This window comes from Phoxinus phoxinus, assembly GCF_949152265.1.
Source record: "Phoxinus phoxinus genome assembly, chromosome: 4".
Taxonomy (NCBI): Eukaryota; Metazoa; Chordata; class Actinopteri; order Cypriniformes; family Leuciscidae; genus Phoxinus; species Phoxinus phoxinus.
The window spans coordinates 38583484-38595628 of NC_136879.1; the positions used below are offsets into that span (position 1 = coordinate 38583484).

Here is a 12145-nt window from a genome sequence, read left to right on the forward strand (position 1 = left end):
CTATCACAAATTTAATTTCCAATATAATTTAACAATGTAAAATTCTTATCCAAGGTTCATAGTCTAATGTTAACGTGTTTTTGTAGCAGTAAGAAATGTAGCCAATCACAGACATGTTTGCTGATCTCTTTTTAGTTTAGTGCCGAGTTCTTCATGCTCACGAATCCTCTCATTAACAAAAAGACAGATTTTATTTTTGAAACACATCAAATACTGACCACTGAACTCTAGACAACATATGCAGCACTGAAGATTCATGAACTTTTATTTTCCTGATGTTTTAAAAGTGAACTGATTGTTCTGATTGATACTTACTTAACTGATCTGGATTCTTTAATCACAGGAAGCAGCTTCTGAAGAACATTTAGTTGTTCAGTTTTATCGCCTCTTCCAACAAAATCATTAATATCAAACTTGTCCAGCTTCTCCTCTGATGTCAACAACACAAAGACTACAGCTGACCACTGAGATGAAGAGAGTTTGACTTTCTTTATTGTTCCAGATTTCAGATACTGTTGTATTTCCTCCACTAGTGAACGATCACCCAGTTCATTCAGACAGTGGAACAGATTGATGGATTTCTCTGGAGAGTCGATGGTCCTGATCTTTTCCTTGATGTACTGAACTGTTTCCTCGTTAATGTCAGATCTGCTTTTCTGTTTCATTAGTCTTTGTAGGAGAATCTGATGAGACTTTACTGACAGACCCAGAAGAAACCGCAGGAAAAGATCCAGATGTCCATTTTTACTCTGTAGAGCCTCATCCACAGCTCTCTGATGCAGCGCAGATAATGACACATGTTCTTCTGGTGAATTGTGTTGAAACCAGTCCTTGACTTTGGATAGCAAACTCTGTTTGGTGATTGGGTCAAACACATTTATGTTGTTGATTGAACAGGAGAGATGCAGATATAGAGCCGCTAGATGTTCCTGAACGCTCAGATGAACAAAGCAGAAGACTTTCCCCTGATACCAGCCAGACTCCTCTCTGAAGATCTGAGTGCACAATCCTGAGTAAACTGATGCTTCTGTCACATCAATGCCACACTCTCTCAGGTCTTCCTCATAGAAGATCACATTGCCTTTCACAAGCTGCTGAAAAGCCAGTTTCCCCAGTTTGAGGATCATGTCTTCATCGGTCACAATCTTCTCATAGTCCTTCTCATGTTTGATGTTGGTCTGAAGGATCAGGAAGTGTGTGTACATCTGAGTGAGAGTCTTGGGAATCTCTCCTCTCTCTGCTTCGCTCAACATCTTCTTCAGAACAGTGGCTGAGATCCAGCAGAACACGGGGATGTGGCACATGATGTAGAGACTCCTTGAGGACTTCAGGTGTGTGATGATCCTGTCGGCCAGACTTTGATCACTGACTCTCTTCCTGAAGTATTCCTCCTTCTGTGGCTCATTGAAGCCTCGTACCTCTGTCACTCGATGGACACACTCAGAGGGGACGAGATCGGCTGCTGCTGGTCTGGAGGTGATCCAGATGAGAGACGAGGGAAGCAGATTCCCCACAATGAGGTTCGTCAGCAGCACGTCCACTGATTTCTTTTTGTTTGCATCTCGAAAAGTCTCATTCTTTTTAAAATGTAAGGGAAGACGACACTCATCCAGACCATCAAATATGAACAACACTTTATATTTGTCACTGGATATTTCCATTTCTTTAGTTTCAGGGGAAAACACATGAAGAAGATCTGAAAGACTGAGTGTTTTGTCCGTCATCAGATTGATCTCTCTGAAAGGAAGTGGAAATATGAGCTGGACGTCCTGATTCTCGTTCTCTCCAGCCCAGTCCAGGATGAACTTCTGCACAGAGACTGTTTTTCCAATGCCAGCGACTCCCTTTGTCAGCACAGTTCTGATGGGTTTGTCTTGTCCAGGTAAAGGTCTAAAGATGTCATTGCATTTGATCGCTGTGTCCTCTGTTGCTGCTCTCCTGGATTGTGTCTCAATCTGTCTCACCTCATGTTCATTACTGATCTCTCCACTCTCACTCTCTGTGATGTAGAGCTCTGTGTAAATCTCATTCAGGAGTGTTGGGTTTCCCTGCTGTGCTGTTCCCTCATACAGACTCTCAAACTTCTTCATCAGATTTGATCTAAACCTGTTGAGGACTTCATGGCTGTAAAATTAAAATACCACAGTATTAAGAAACACAATGTCTTTTTTTAATCATATATTTTGTTGAAATGTAATACAGTGGTGTAGTCTAGTTTTTTGTAGTGAGTATACTGTGACACCACCACCCCCCCGAACCCGTCTCATCACCCCATAAGCACCACCACACTCACTAATGCATACAGTATGCAACGACATGTAATTGAGAGCATTATGAGACTAAGTGTTATCAACATGTCAATTTATTATAAGCAGCACAAGACTTTAACAGCCAATGACATTTACAGCTGAGGAGACTGGACTGATTTTCTACATTTAGCCTTAGATGTTATATGAATATGGTCCCTTTATCAGCTGACAATAAAAAACAAAACAAAAAAAAACATTATAGGCACAAATACACATTTACTTTTAGAAATGGTGCTTTTGAAAGAAAATTGTGTTATTGTTTTGGCAAGTTTACTGTTTAAATTAAAACATGTATGAAAACTTGTGTGATATTCCTTTTTAAAATAAGTTTTAATAGATTTCATCATTATTATTATTTTACAGTACATTTTACTGTGCAATTTCTTTCATAATTTCTTTGAGTTTATACCGAACTTTTATTTTGACAGGTTGTCGTAAAGACATTACAGTTTCTGTGTGTGTATGATACGAATGAATGGCGATAGTTTTATCAAATGAAATGGTGAAATTCTCATGAAGTGACTCTCATAGCAGCTCTGTGATGAAGTTCATGTGTCATGTGTAGCCTACATCATGTCCTCATAGCTACAGTGAAGCGCTGACACAAGCACGCGCTTGCTTCAGTGTGTGTGTGTAGTAGAGCACACATTGAGCGCTCATTCCCAGAGACGCGTTGAACAACTGCAGTCTCTTTGAGTTTTTAATATTCACGCGATTTGATCTGTGTCCATTGCAAACACAGACGCGTTGAATTTATGAATGAAAGTGTGAAAGTTCTGTCACAAAACGAAGTTGTTACGTTTCCTCGCGCTTTTTTTAGTGGGTATACGGAAATACTTGGCATTTCCTAGTGGGTATACGGCGTATACCTGCGTATCACGTAGACTACACCACTGCTGTGATCATGTTGTGTATCTCCACTCTTAAAATCTACTGGATGACTCATAGACACACAGCTGGACTCTGGCTCTGATCTCTTCTGATGAACTGAACTATAACAGAGTTTAAAGTAATACATATTTGCGATATTCCACATATTACATATCCATTTATCAATAAAACAATCACTCTTCATGATTATTTAATTTACACGTTTATTACAAAAATTGTACATTGAAATGAGTTCTTTCACAGATGTGTCTCTGTGTGAGCAACACTATACTGCGCATTAAAATATTACATTAAAACATTCTTCCTGTACATTGTTTATATCTTGTAGAATATATTACTGATAATGTTCTAATAATATAAAATGCCATACTATAATCATATTTTTATAGAAATGAAATACCTGAGATCAGTCTGTGTATCTCCACTCTTAAAATCTATTATATTATCCAGAGACGCGTCACTCCTCATAGACACACAGCTGGACTCTGGTTCTGATCTCTTCTGATGAACTGAACTATAACAGAAATATATTAAAGTTAATGCATTGAATTAGTGTATTCAAAAATCACATATTCATTTAAAATGAACTAAGTGCTCGTCTCATACACGTCTCACATGTTAGCTACACATCAAAAATAACTGTAAGCAATGTCCAAAAATAATTTCTCATATCTCATATCATATTACTGATAATGTTCTGACAATATAAAATACCATAATCATATTTTTATAGAAATGAAATACCTGAGATCATGTTGTGTATCTCCACTCTTAAAATGTATTAGATGATCCAGCGACGCGTCACTCCTCATAGACACACAGCTGGACTCTGGTTCTGATCTCTTCTGATGAACTGAACTATAACATAAATAGATTAAAGTTAATGCATTGAATTACTGTATTTAAAAATCACATATTAATTTCTCATTAAATAATTTATTTTCACAATGTTGATAAAAACAAAATTGTAAAATTAAGTGCTCTCAGTCTCATGTGTGAGTAACACTACATAGGCTACATGAAAATATATTTATATAAAGTTATTAAAAGGTATTTTAATTAAAAGACTGGCTGGTCTAATTGTTTTCAATAAAATAAATGTGTTTAACTTAAAAACATCTACTTGCCTATCATTTAAAGATTATTTAATCTGGAGTTTATTCAAAATACCTGCAACCTGGATACAAATTTTCATCTCTGGATGTTTGAGTTTCATCCATGATGATCTGAACAGTTGAAACAGAATCTGATCTTCACCGCTGACTCTGAATGGAAATGACAAACAAACAAACAAATAATTCACAATAATTAATCTGAACGGAACCTGAGATTCAGAGAAACAGGATCATGAGACACAAACACACAATGTTAGTCATACTCATATATTAACACAAATGCTAAATAAACCACAGACAACACGAAACAATGAAAGTATGTTTTGCTCTAAAATGAAAAATATCAAACACATAAAATAACTAATATGTCCTTTAGGGGAAATAGGCTAATATTGGCCTAAATGCGGAAGTCACCTGCGCAACGTCTCGAGACCTGAACACTCACCTTGATCAATGTTTATAACATCCAGATCCACCGCCGTTTCTATCCAGTAGTTACACGTAAATTCGTGTCTTAGCTTTTGTGAAGGTGTCCATGAAACACTTTGCATTTGATACTCAGTATATAATCGATTCTGGCTGTTCAGATGGCGAAACATCAACTCTGATCATGTACTTTCACTTTTTACGCGCAAAACAATGATCGTGTCACGTTACGGGCGCGCTCACAGCCCTGCGCGTGCAGGGGTTCTGTTTGGTAAACCCGCTCAGTAGCAACTAAACAGAATATAGCAGTGATACATATATATAAAATATATAGCAGAACCAATTTAATTCCGTGCCCGACCCGTTTGACATAAACACCGTGTCCCGAACCGCACCCGCATTAAATCAGGTAGACAAAAAATATGACAAGCAACCAAACCAACGTTAGCCATTCTGAGTTGACGCATTTAAGAAAAATAGACACGCACCACAACATGGTGATAATTAGCCGAAAAGGAAAAAAGATGAGAACTTGCAAAACCTACAAAACTTTTTAACAAACATGTGAACGATCTGCCCGTACAGGCTATTTTGAACGCAGCAACTATAAGGACTAGACATGCAGATCTGTCTGTCGAGCGAGCGGATAGATGATCGTCAATATGCAGATTTCTTTTATACGAAGAGCCAAGCAGGGACAGCAATAATTTCTTTAATTTAGGACACAATCTTATTCAGTTAGGGTTGATTTAATGTTACTGTCAGCAACCCTGATCTAGAACCAATAGGCAATCACTACCGACATATTTTACAGGTTTTATAGTGTTATATTTGATGAAGTGTACTGGACAATGTCATAAAGTTTAACATTTCTATTGACTTACATTGTAAATTGTAAAAGCAATGTTGTTGTTGCTGCTTGTAAATCTTGCATAAATTGTCAGATTTAAGATAATTATTTGTAAAACATTTTTTACATACAGTAGAATTATAAAAATTGCAAAAAGAACTGAATTCCTTGTGAGATAATACGTTATACGACAAGATTCAACCAGGACTGCGTTCAGCCCCGACAAAAAGTTGCAAAACGTTTTTTAAACGGAAACGGTGGTGCGTTGAACCCCCTGTTCTGATGACGCAAGAGTTGCAACTACGGCAGCTGAGAAGGCCATTCTTTGTGTTCTTTTTGAATAATTTTCAGAGCCTGATGGAATCGGTATAAATACGTGTTTAATACTGCAAAATACACTCCATGTTACAGTCACTGCCCTTGCCGTCCAGAATAAAAGAGAACATCCATTGAGTGAAGGGATTTGTGGAAACTGTGGTTCCTAATTACTGTGATCCAACATTTGCATCGTATTTCGGAATGAAAAGACAAACATGTCTTCTAATATCTTCAATTGTTGTGTATACCGAGCTGCAGCGGACACATTTGTAAACGACTTTGCTTGGACCTATTGTGCAAACTGCCTCTTTAATACCGTGTGGGTTATATACATGTTGCTGCTGATTGGGCTGACATTTTCGATACACCCGCCAAACCAGAGTCATATAGCTCTGCACCAAACAAGAGAAAAAGTATTAAACCCTGTTAGGAACATAGACAGTAAAAGAAATGGACACAGCGACCCCATAGACTTCAACGGAGAAAAGTGAAGTCAATTAGAAGCACTCACGACGTAGATGTGACGTGAGCAACGTGTCTGACAGCTGTCAGTCTTCTAGTAGCTGTGGCGAGAGAAATCTGAATCATTCCCTTCCGAATCTCGCAGAGACGGAGAGCGTGAGTGTTAGCTGTCCATGAGCAGCAGCAGGACAACTTTATCACTCTCTGTGGGCTTCTCCCTTCACTTTATCTGACTTTATGTCTCCACGTCTCCCCGATTGCCAGCGAGCTTCTCCGCCTGTCTATACGGTCATTTCTCGACTGTGCGACAGAGTCGAGTGGTTATGACGCAATCGTTAGCCGATTTTTACAAAAACTGCTTCTACGGGGCCATAACGTAAGATACAAGGTAAAGGCTCCAAAGGCTTCAGCCTTTTATACATTGTCATGTTTCTTTAGAAATAACTAAAATGGACAAATGGGGTCTTTAAACGCCTCAGATGTAAAGTTATACTAGGGATGCGCCGATCCGATATTTGTATCGGGTATCGGGGTCGATACTGAATAAAATTCTAGATCGGGTATCGGCGACAATTGCCCTAATCTGCTAGTCGATATAAAAGTTTATGGAGATGCCGGCGCTTTAAGGATTTCGCGCCGCCGCTGAGCGCACTGCGTGACATCATAGCAACGTGCACTGTACGCAGCACATTAACAAGCTAACAGCGAACAGCATGGAGCGAGCCAAAACATCTGCGATTTGGAGGTATTTCACAATAGTTATCCCAACGAGTTCCAACGCGGTTTGCAGTATATGCCAAGTGAATGTTCCGAGGGGTGGTGATAAAACTTAAAATTTTAATACTACAAATTTAATTAAGCATTTACAGAGATTTCATCCCAAAGAGCACGCCGAGTTCAACGAGCTAAAAAAACAAAAACGCGACGGCAAGCAGTTAACTTTGGAGGAGACAACGGAAAGAAAGCAGACATTTCCACACGGTAGTGTGAAAGCAACAAAAATCACTGAAAGCATACTGAATTTCATTGTTATGGATGGGCAACCGCTGTCCGTCGTTGAGAACAAGGGCTTCCGACTCCTAATAAACCATCTAGAGCCACGGTACGATATGGTGAAACGGAAATATTTATCCGAGACTGCTCTACCTGAATTGTACAAAAAAATATGCAAACACATATCCGAACAAATGAAAGATGCCACAGTACTGAGTTTTACAACGGATATCTGGAGCTCTGACGTGTCTCCCATATCACTTTTAAGTTTAACGGCACACTGGTTGGACGTGAATTTTGTGCACAAAAGTGCCATGTTAAATGCAGCAAACTTTCGCGGGTCACACACCAGCAACGCGATTGCAGCTACTCTAAAAGGAAATGCTTGACAAGTGGCAGATCCCGCTGAGCAGAGTCCACGTTTTTCTTCGAGACAACGCCAGTAACATGAAAAGAGCAATGGACCTCATGGGAGTTCGCAGTCTAGGATGCGTTGCTCACACAATGCAGCTTGTTGTAAACGAGGGACTTCTCTCACAACGCAGTGTGAGTGATGCTGTTGCAGGTGGGAGACACATAGTTGGGCATTTTAAACACTCTCCACTGGCATATTCCCGGCTACAAGATATACAGCTCGAAATGAACATGGAACCAAAACGCCTCCAACAAGACGTGCGAACGAGGTGGAATAGCACCTACTTCATGATAGAGAGTCTGCTGGAACAGAAGCGAGTTCTGTCAGCCTATGTTGCAGGACCATGACCTACCCACAACACTCACGGCAAACCAGTGGGCATTGCTTGAAAAAACAAAGACCTGCCTCGAACCGTTTGAGGAGTTTACTAGGAAGGTGAGCTCAGCCACTGCCTCTGCTGCTGATGTAATCCCAAGTGTCACTGTTCTCAAACGTGTCCTCTCCATGGAAACCGATGCCGACTCTGGGATTAAAACTATGAAAAAGACCCTCCTAGAAGCTATCGATAAACGCTTCAGTACAGTTGAAGATGAACCTCTGTTTGCATTTTCAACCCTGCTGGACCCAAGATACAAAGACAGGTAAGACTGTAAACAAATAATAATTATTTTATATTTAGGTGATAGGGGTGAATTAATAATTATTTTATATGTAGCCTAAGTGATGGGGCTGTCAATCTTCCACTATAATACTATTCAAATTCCATCTCTTATTTGATATAATATTCGAATAATTTTCCAATATTATATGCTCAAATTCCTCCTATTATTAATATTTACAACACAATGTGTGGGTGGGTCTAGGTAATTTTTTTTTTATTTTCCATATAAATTGTCTCTGGTTATACTTAGCAGCACCAGCGGTCACCACATTCTACATTAGAATTCAACCAAGCCATGTAATAAATAAATATATTATTATTACACAGATGCCATATGTATAGCTGACTGTAACACAGTTCAGATGTTATGGGAAGGAGGCAGGAACTGGCGAACATTCAAACATTTTTTTTTAATAAATAAATAAAACGCATACAACGCATGATGTAAAATTACTTTTAATAGAACTGAGAATATGAATATTAAACAACATAGTACATGTGCACTATAGATTAACTTCGATGTCAGATTTAAATGATAAATGTGCTACCATCTGGTTGGTATGATGTACTATGTAACTTATGTATGTATGTATCTTTTTCAGATTCTTTACTAGTGCAGAGTCTGCAGAGAATGGTAAAGATGCACTGGCCAAAAAACTGGAGGAAGACTTGAGGACCACCACCACAGATGATGAGGCAGAGGCATCAAATATTTCAGAGCCGCCAGAAAAAGCCTCCCGGGCAGAACTTGAAGCAGCAGTAGCTCCATGCAGAAGTAAGAGCAGCAGTAGCAATTTCATGAAAGAATTTGATCGAATTCGGGAGGAGCGTGAGGAACCTGGTGGTGCAGCAAGCTGCTCCAGCACTGCTGTCCAAATGCATGGATTTTTTCCAGAGGAAACAATCCTTGTCACACACGACCCATACAAATACTGGGAAGTAAACCGCCAGCGCTTTCCTGGCCTTGCTGTTGCTGCCTTGAAATACCTCTGTGCACCATGCACTCTTCAGCACAGTTTCCTTTATCTTGGATGAAAAGCGAAACAGACTGACGGCTGAGAGAGCAGAGATGCTTGCTTTCCTATGCAAGAACCTTCCACTGATGCTCAAGACTGAGATTGATATGTTAAATTGTTAAACAGGATGTTAAATTTCAGTTTGTTTGTAGAGAAGCTCGTGTTTTATTTGATCTGTTTCTGTGTTGGATGTTAAATATTATCCACCAAAGCAAAGCATTGAAAAGAGCTAAATCCTGTTATTTTGAATATCTTAAGCAGTAAAGCTATTGCTTTTTTAGTTTTTGCTAAATTTCAGCTGTTTTATTGTTTTATTGTGCATTGATTTTGAAGTTATATTTGCACTAACTAAACAGTTAAAGAGATTTTTAATTCTATTTATTTGTATACATTTACCAAGCTAGTGAAGCTGTAGTTTTATTCAGCTGCTTTTGTTTTGGATGTTTCATATTTGCAGTGCAATCCATTAAACATCCTGTGCAAATTTTGCGCTTTAATTTTGAATGTCAACAAGTTTAAGCTACTGAACTTTTTATTTTATTTTGCACTTGTTGCTCTGGTGCTGGTTTAATAAATCACTAAACTTGTGAATACATTGTTTGTCATTTTGTTTTACAAGGCTAAAAAAATATTGTTTAAGTTGAGCCTGATATCTTGCAAAGTAATGCATACAGCTTATTAAGTAATTTAGCTCTTTTAACAATTTACCTTTGTATCGGATCGGTACTCGGTATCGACCGATATTGAATTGCAGGTATCGGAATCGGTATCGGAAACAAAAAAGGTGGATCGGAGCATCCCTAAGTTATACGCTGTCAAAGTGACGCCAAAATGAATGGGAGTCACAGGAATGCTAACAGCAGGGGACGGCTTGATAGCCAACCAATGGCGGCGCCCGGGGAAGCTTCGGTTTCCGGCTGATGGATTACCCCCTTGAGCAAAACGTTGCGCACCGGTTTGAGCTTGAACTGCCCCAGGATTCAACTCGACAAAATCAATCACAAGTCACAGCCAATCAGCAGAGCTTGTGGGCGGAGTCTCTGCAAGCTAACTGCACTCGCAATAAAATGGACAAATATGTGGGACTTGGATCCTCCAACACACACTTCTGCTACTGGACCCGCTCTAGGTTATTATGATGAGTTGTTGGGTGGAAAGATATAAAACTTACGCTGGAGACCAGATGTTGAATACAGAAACACTGTAACACAACACACTTTAAAATAGTAGTGGATCAGTGGGGTAAATAAATATATATATAAATAAATAAAAAAAGGTAAGTAAAAGTTTTTAACTTCACAGGTAAAAGAACAACTTCGTTGCACTCGAGGCAAAATAAATAAACACAATCACATTTAACAACAAGAATATAAAACAAAAAAAATAAATCAATAAAAAATATTCAATACTCAGTTTTATGCTGTGAGAAAGAGTACAAGTTCACTCAATATGTGTAAAATAGTTCAATTCCCCCAATATGGAAACGGGTCTGACTGCAGAGCCACAGTTTTACCCCAACTACAGTTTTACCCCACAGCAGTTTTGCCCCACAGCAGTTTTACCCCACGGCAGTTTTACCCCACAGCAGTTTTACCCCACAGCAGTTTTACCCCACAGCAGTTTTACCCCACAGCAGTTTTACCCCAAAGCAGTTTTACCCCAGAGCAGTTTTACCCCACAGCAGTTTTACCCCACAGCAGTTTTACCCCAAAGCAGTTTTACCCCAGAGCAGTTTTACCCCAGAGCAGTTTTACCCCACAGCAGTTTTACCCCACAGCAGTTTTGCCCCACAGCAGTTTTACCTCACAGCAGTTTTACCCCACAGCAGTTTTACCCCACAGCAGTTTTACCTCACAGCAGTTTTACCCCACAGCAGTTTTACCCCACAGCAGTTTCACCCCACAGCAGTTTTACCACAACTACAGTTTTACCCCAGAGCAGTTTTACCCCACAGCAGTTTTACCACAACTACAGTTTTACCCTCACAGCAGTTTTACCCCACAGCAGTTTTACCCCAGAGCAGTTTTACCCCACAGCAGTTTTACCTCACAGCAGTTTTACCCCAGAGCAGTTTTACCCCACAGCAGTTTTACCCCACAGCAGTTTTACCCCACGGCAGTTTTACCCCACAGCAGTTTTACCCCAGAGCAGTTTTACCCCACAGCAGTTTTACCTCACAGCAGTTTTACCCCAGAGCAGTTTTACCCCACAGCAGTTTTACCCCAGAGCAGTTTTACCCCAGAGCAGTTTTACCCCACAGCAGTTTTACCCCACAGCAGTTTTACCCGAGAGCAGTTTTACCCCACGGCAGTTTTACCCCACAGCAGTTTTACCCCAGAGCAGTTTTACCCCAGAGCAGTTTTACCCCACAGCAGTTTTACCCCACAGCAGTTTTACCCCACAGCAGTTTTACCCCAGAGCAGTTTTACCCCAGAGCAGTTTTACCCGAGAGCAGTTTTACCCCACAGCAGTTTTACCCCACAGCAGTTTTACCCCACAGCAGTTTTTTCCCACGGCAGTTTTACCCCACAGCAGTTTTGCCCCACAGCAGTTTCACCCCACAGCAGTTTTACCCCACAGCAGTTTTGCCCCACAGCAGTTTTTTCCCACGGCAGTTTTACCCCACAGCAGTTTTGCCCCACAGCAGTTTCACCCCACAGCAGTTTTACCCCACAGCAGTTTTACCTCA

At 39.9% G+C, this 12145-nt stretch overlaps 1 protein-coding gene across 3 annotated transcripts in view; it reads right to left on the reverse strand.

Moving 5' to 3' along the window:
- Nucleotides 1-4957, reverse strand: part of LOC306997004 (NACHT, LRR and PYD domains-containing protein 3-like) — an 85120-nt gene extending 80163 nt beyond the window's left edge. For 2 of the 3 annotated variants that reach the window (XR_013797235.1, XM_079609990.1), the window contains exons 1-6: nucleotides 4761-4957; nucleotides 4371-4465; nucleotides 3945-4058; nucleotides 3601-3714; nucleotides 3179-3301; nucleotides 316-2124 (exon numbers count right to left, since the gene is read on the reverse strand). Coding sequence is in view for 1 of the 3 variants with exons in the window: in XM_079609990.1 (XP_079466116.1) it covers nucleotides 316-2124; nucleotides 3179-3301; nucleotides 3601-3714; nucleotides 3945-4058; nucleotides 4371-4420 (2210 nt within the window). In the remaining 2 variants the exon portion in view is untranslated. The remainder of the gene's footprint in view (nucleotides 1-315; nucleotides 2125-3178; nucleotides 3302-3600; nucleotides 3715-3944; nucleotides 4059-4370; nucleotides 4466-4760) is intronic. The other variant, XR_013797236.1, reaches the window with a different exon arrangement.
- Nucleotides 4958-12145: the final 7188 nt, after the last annotated feature.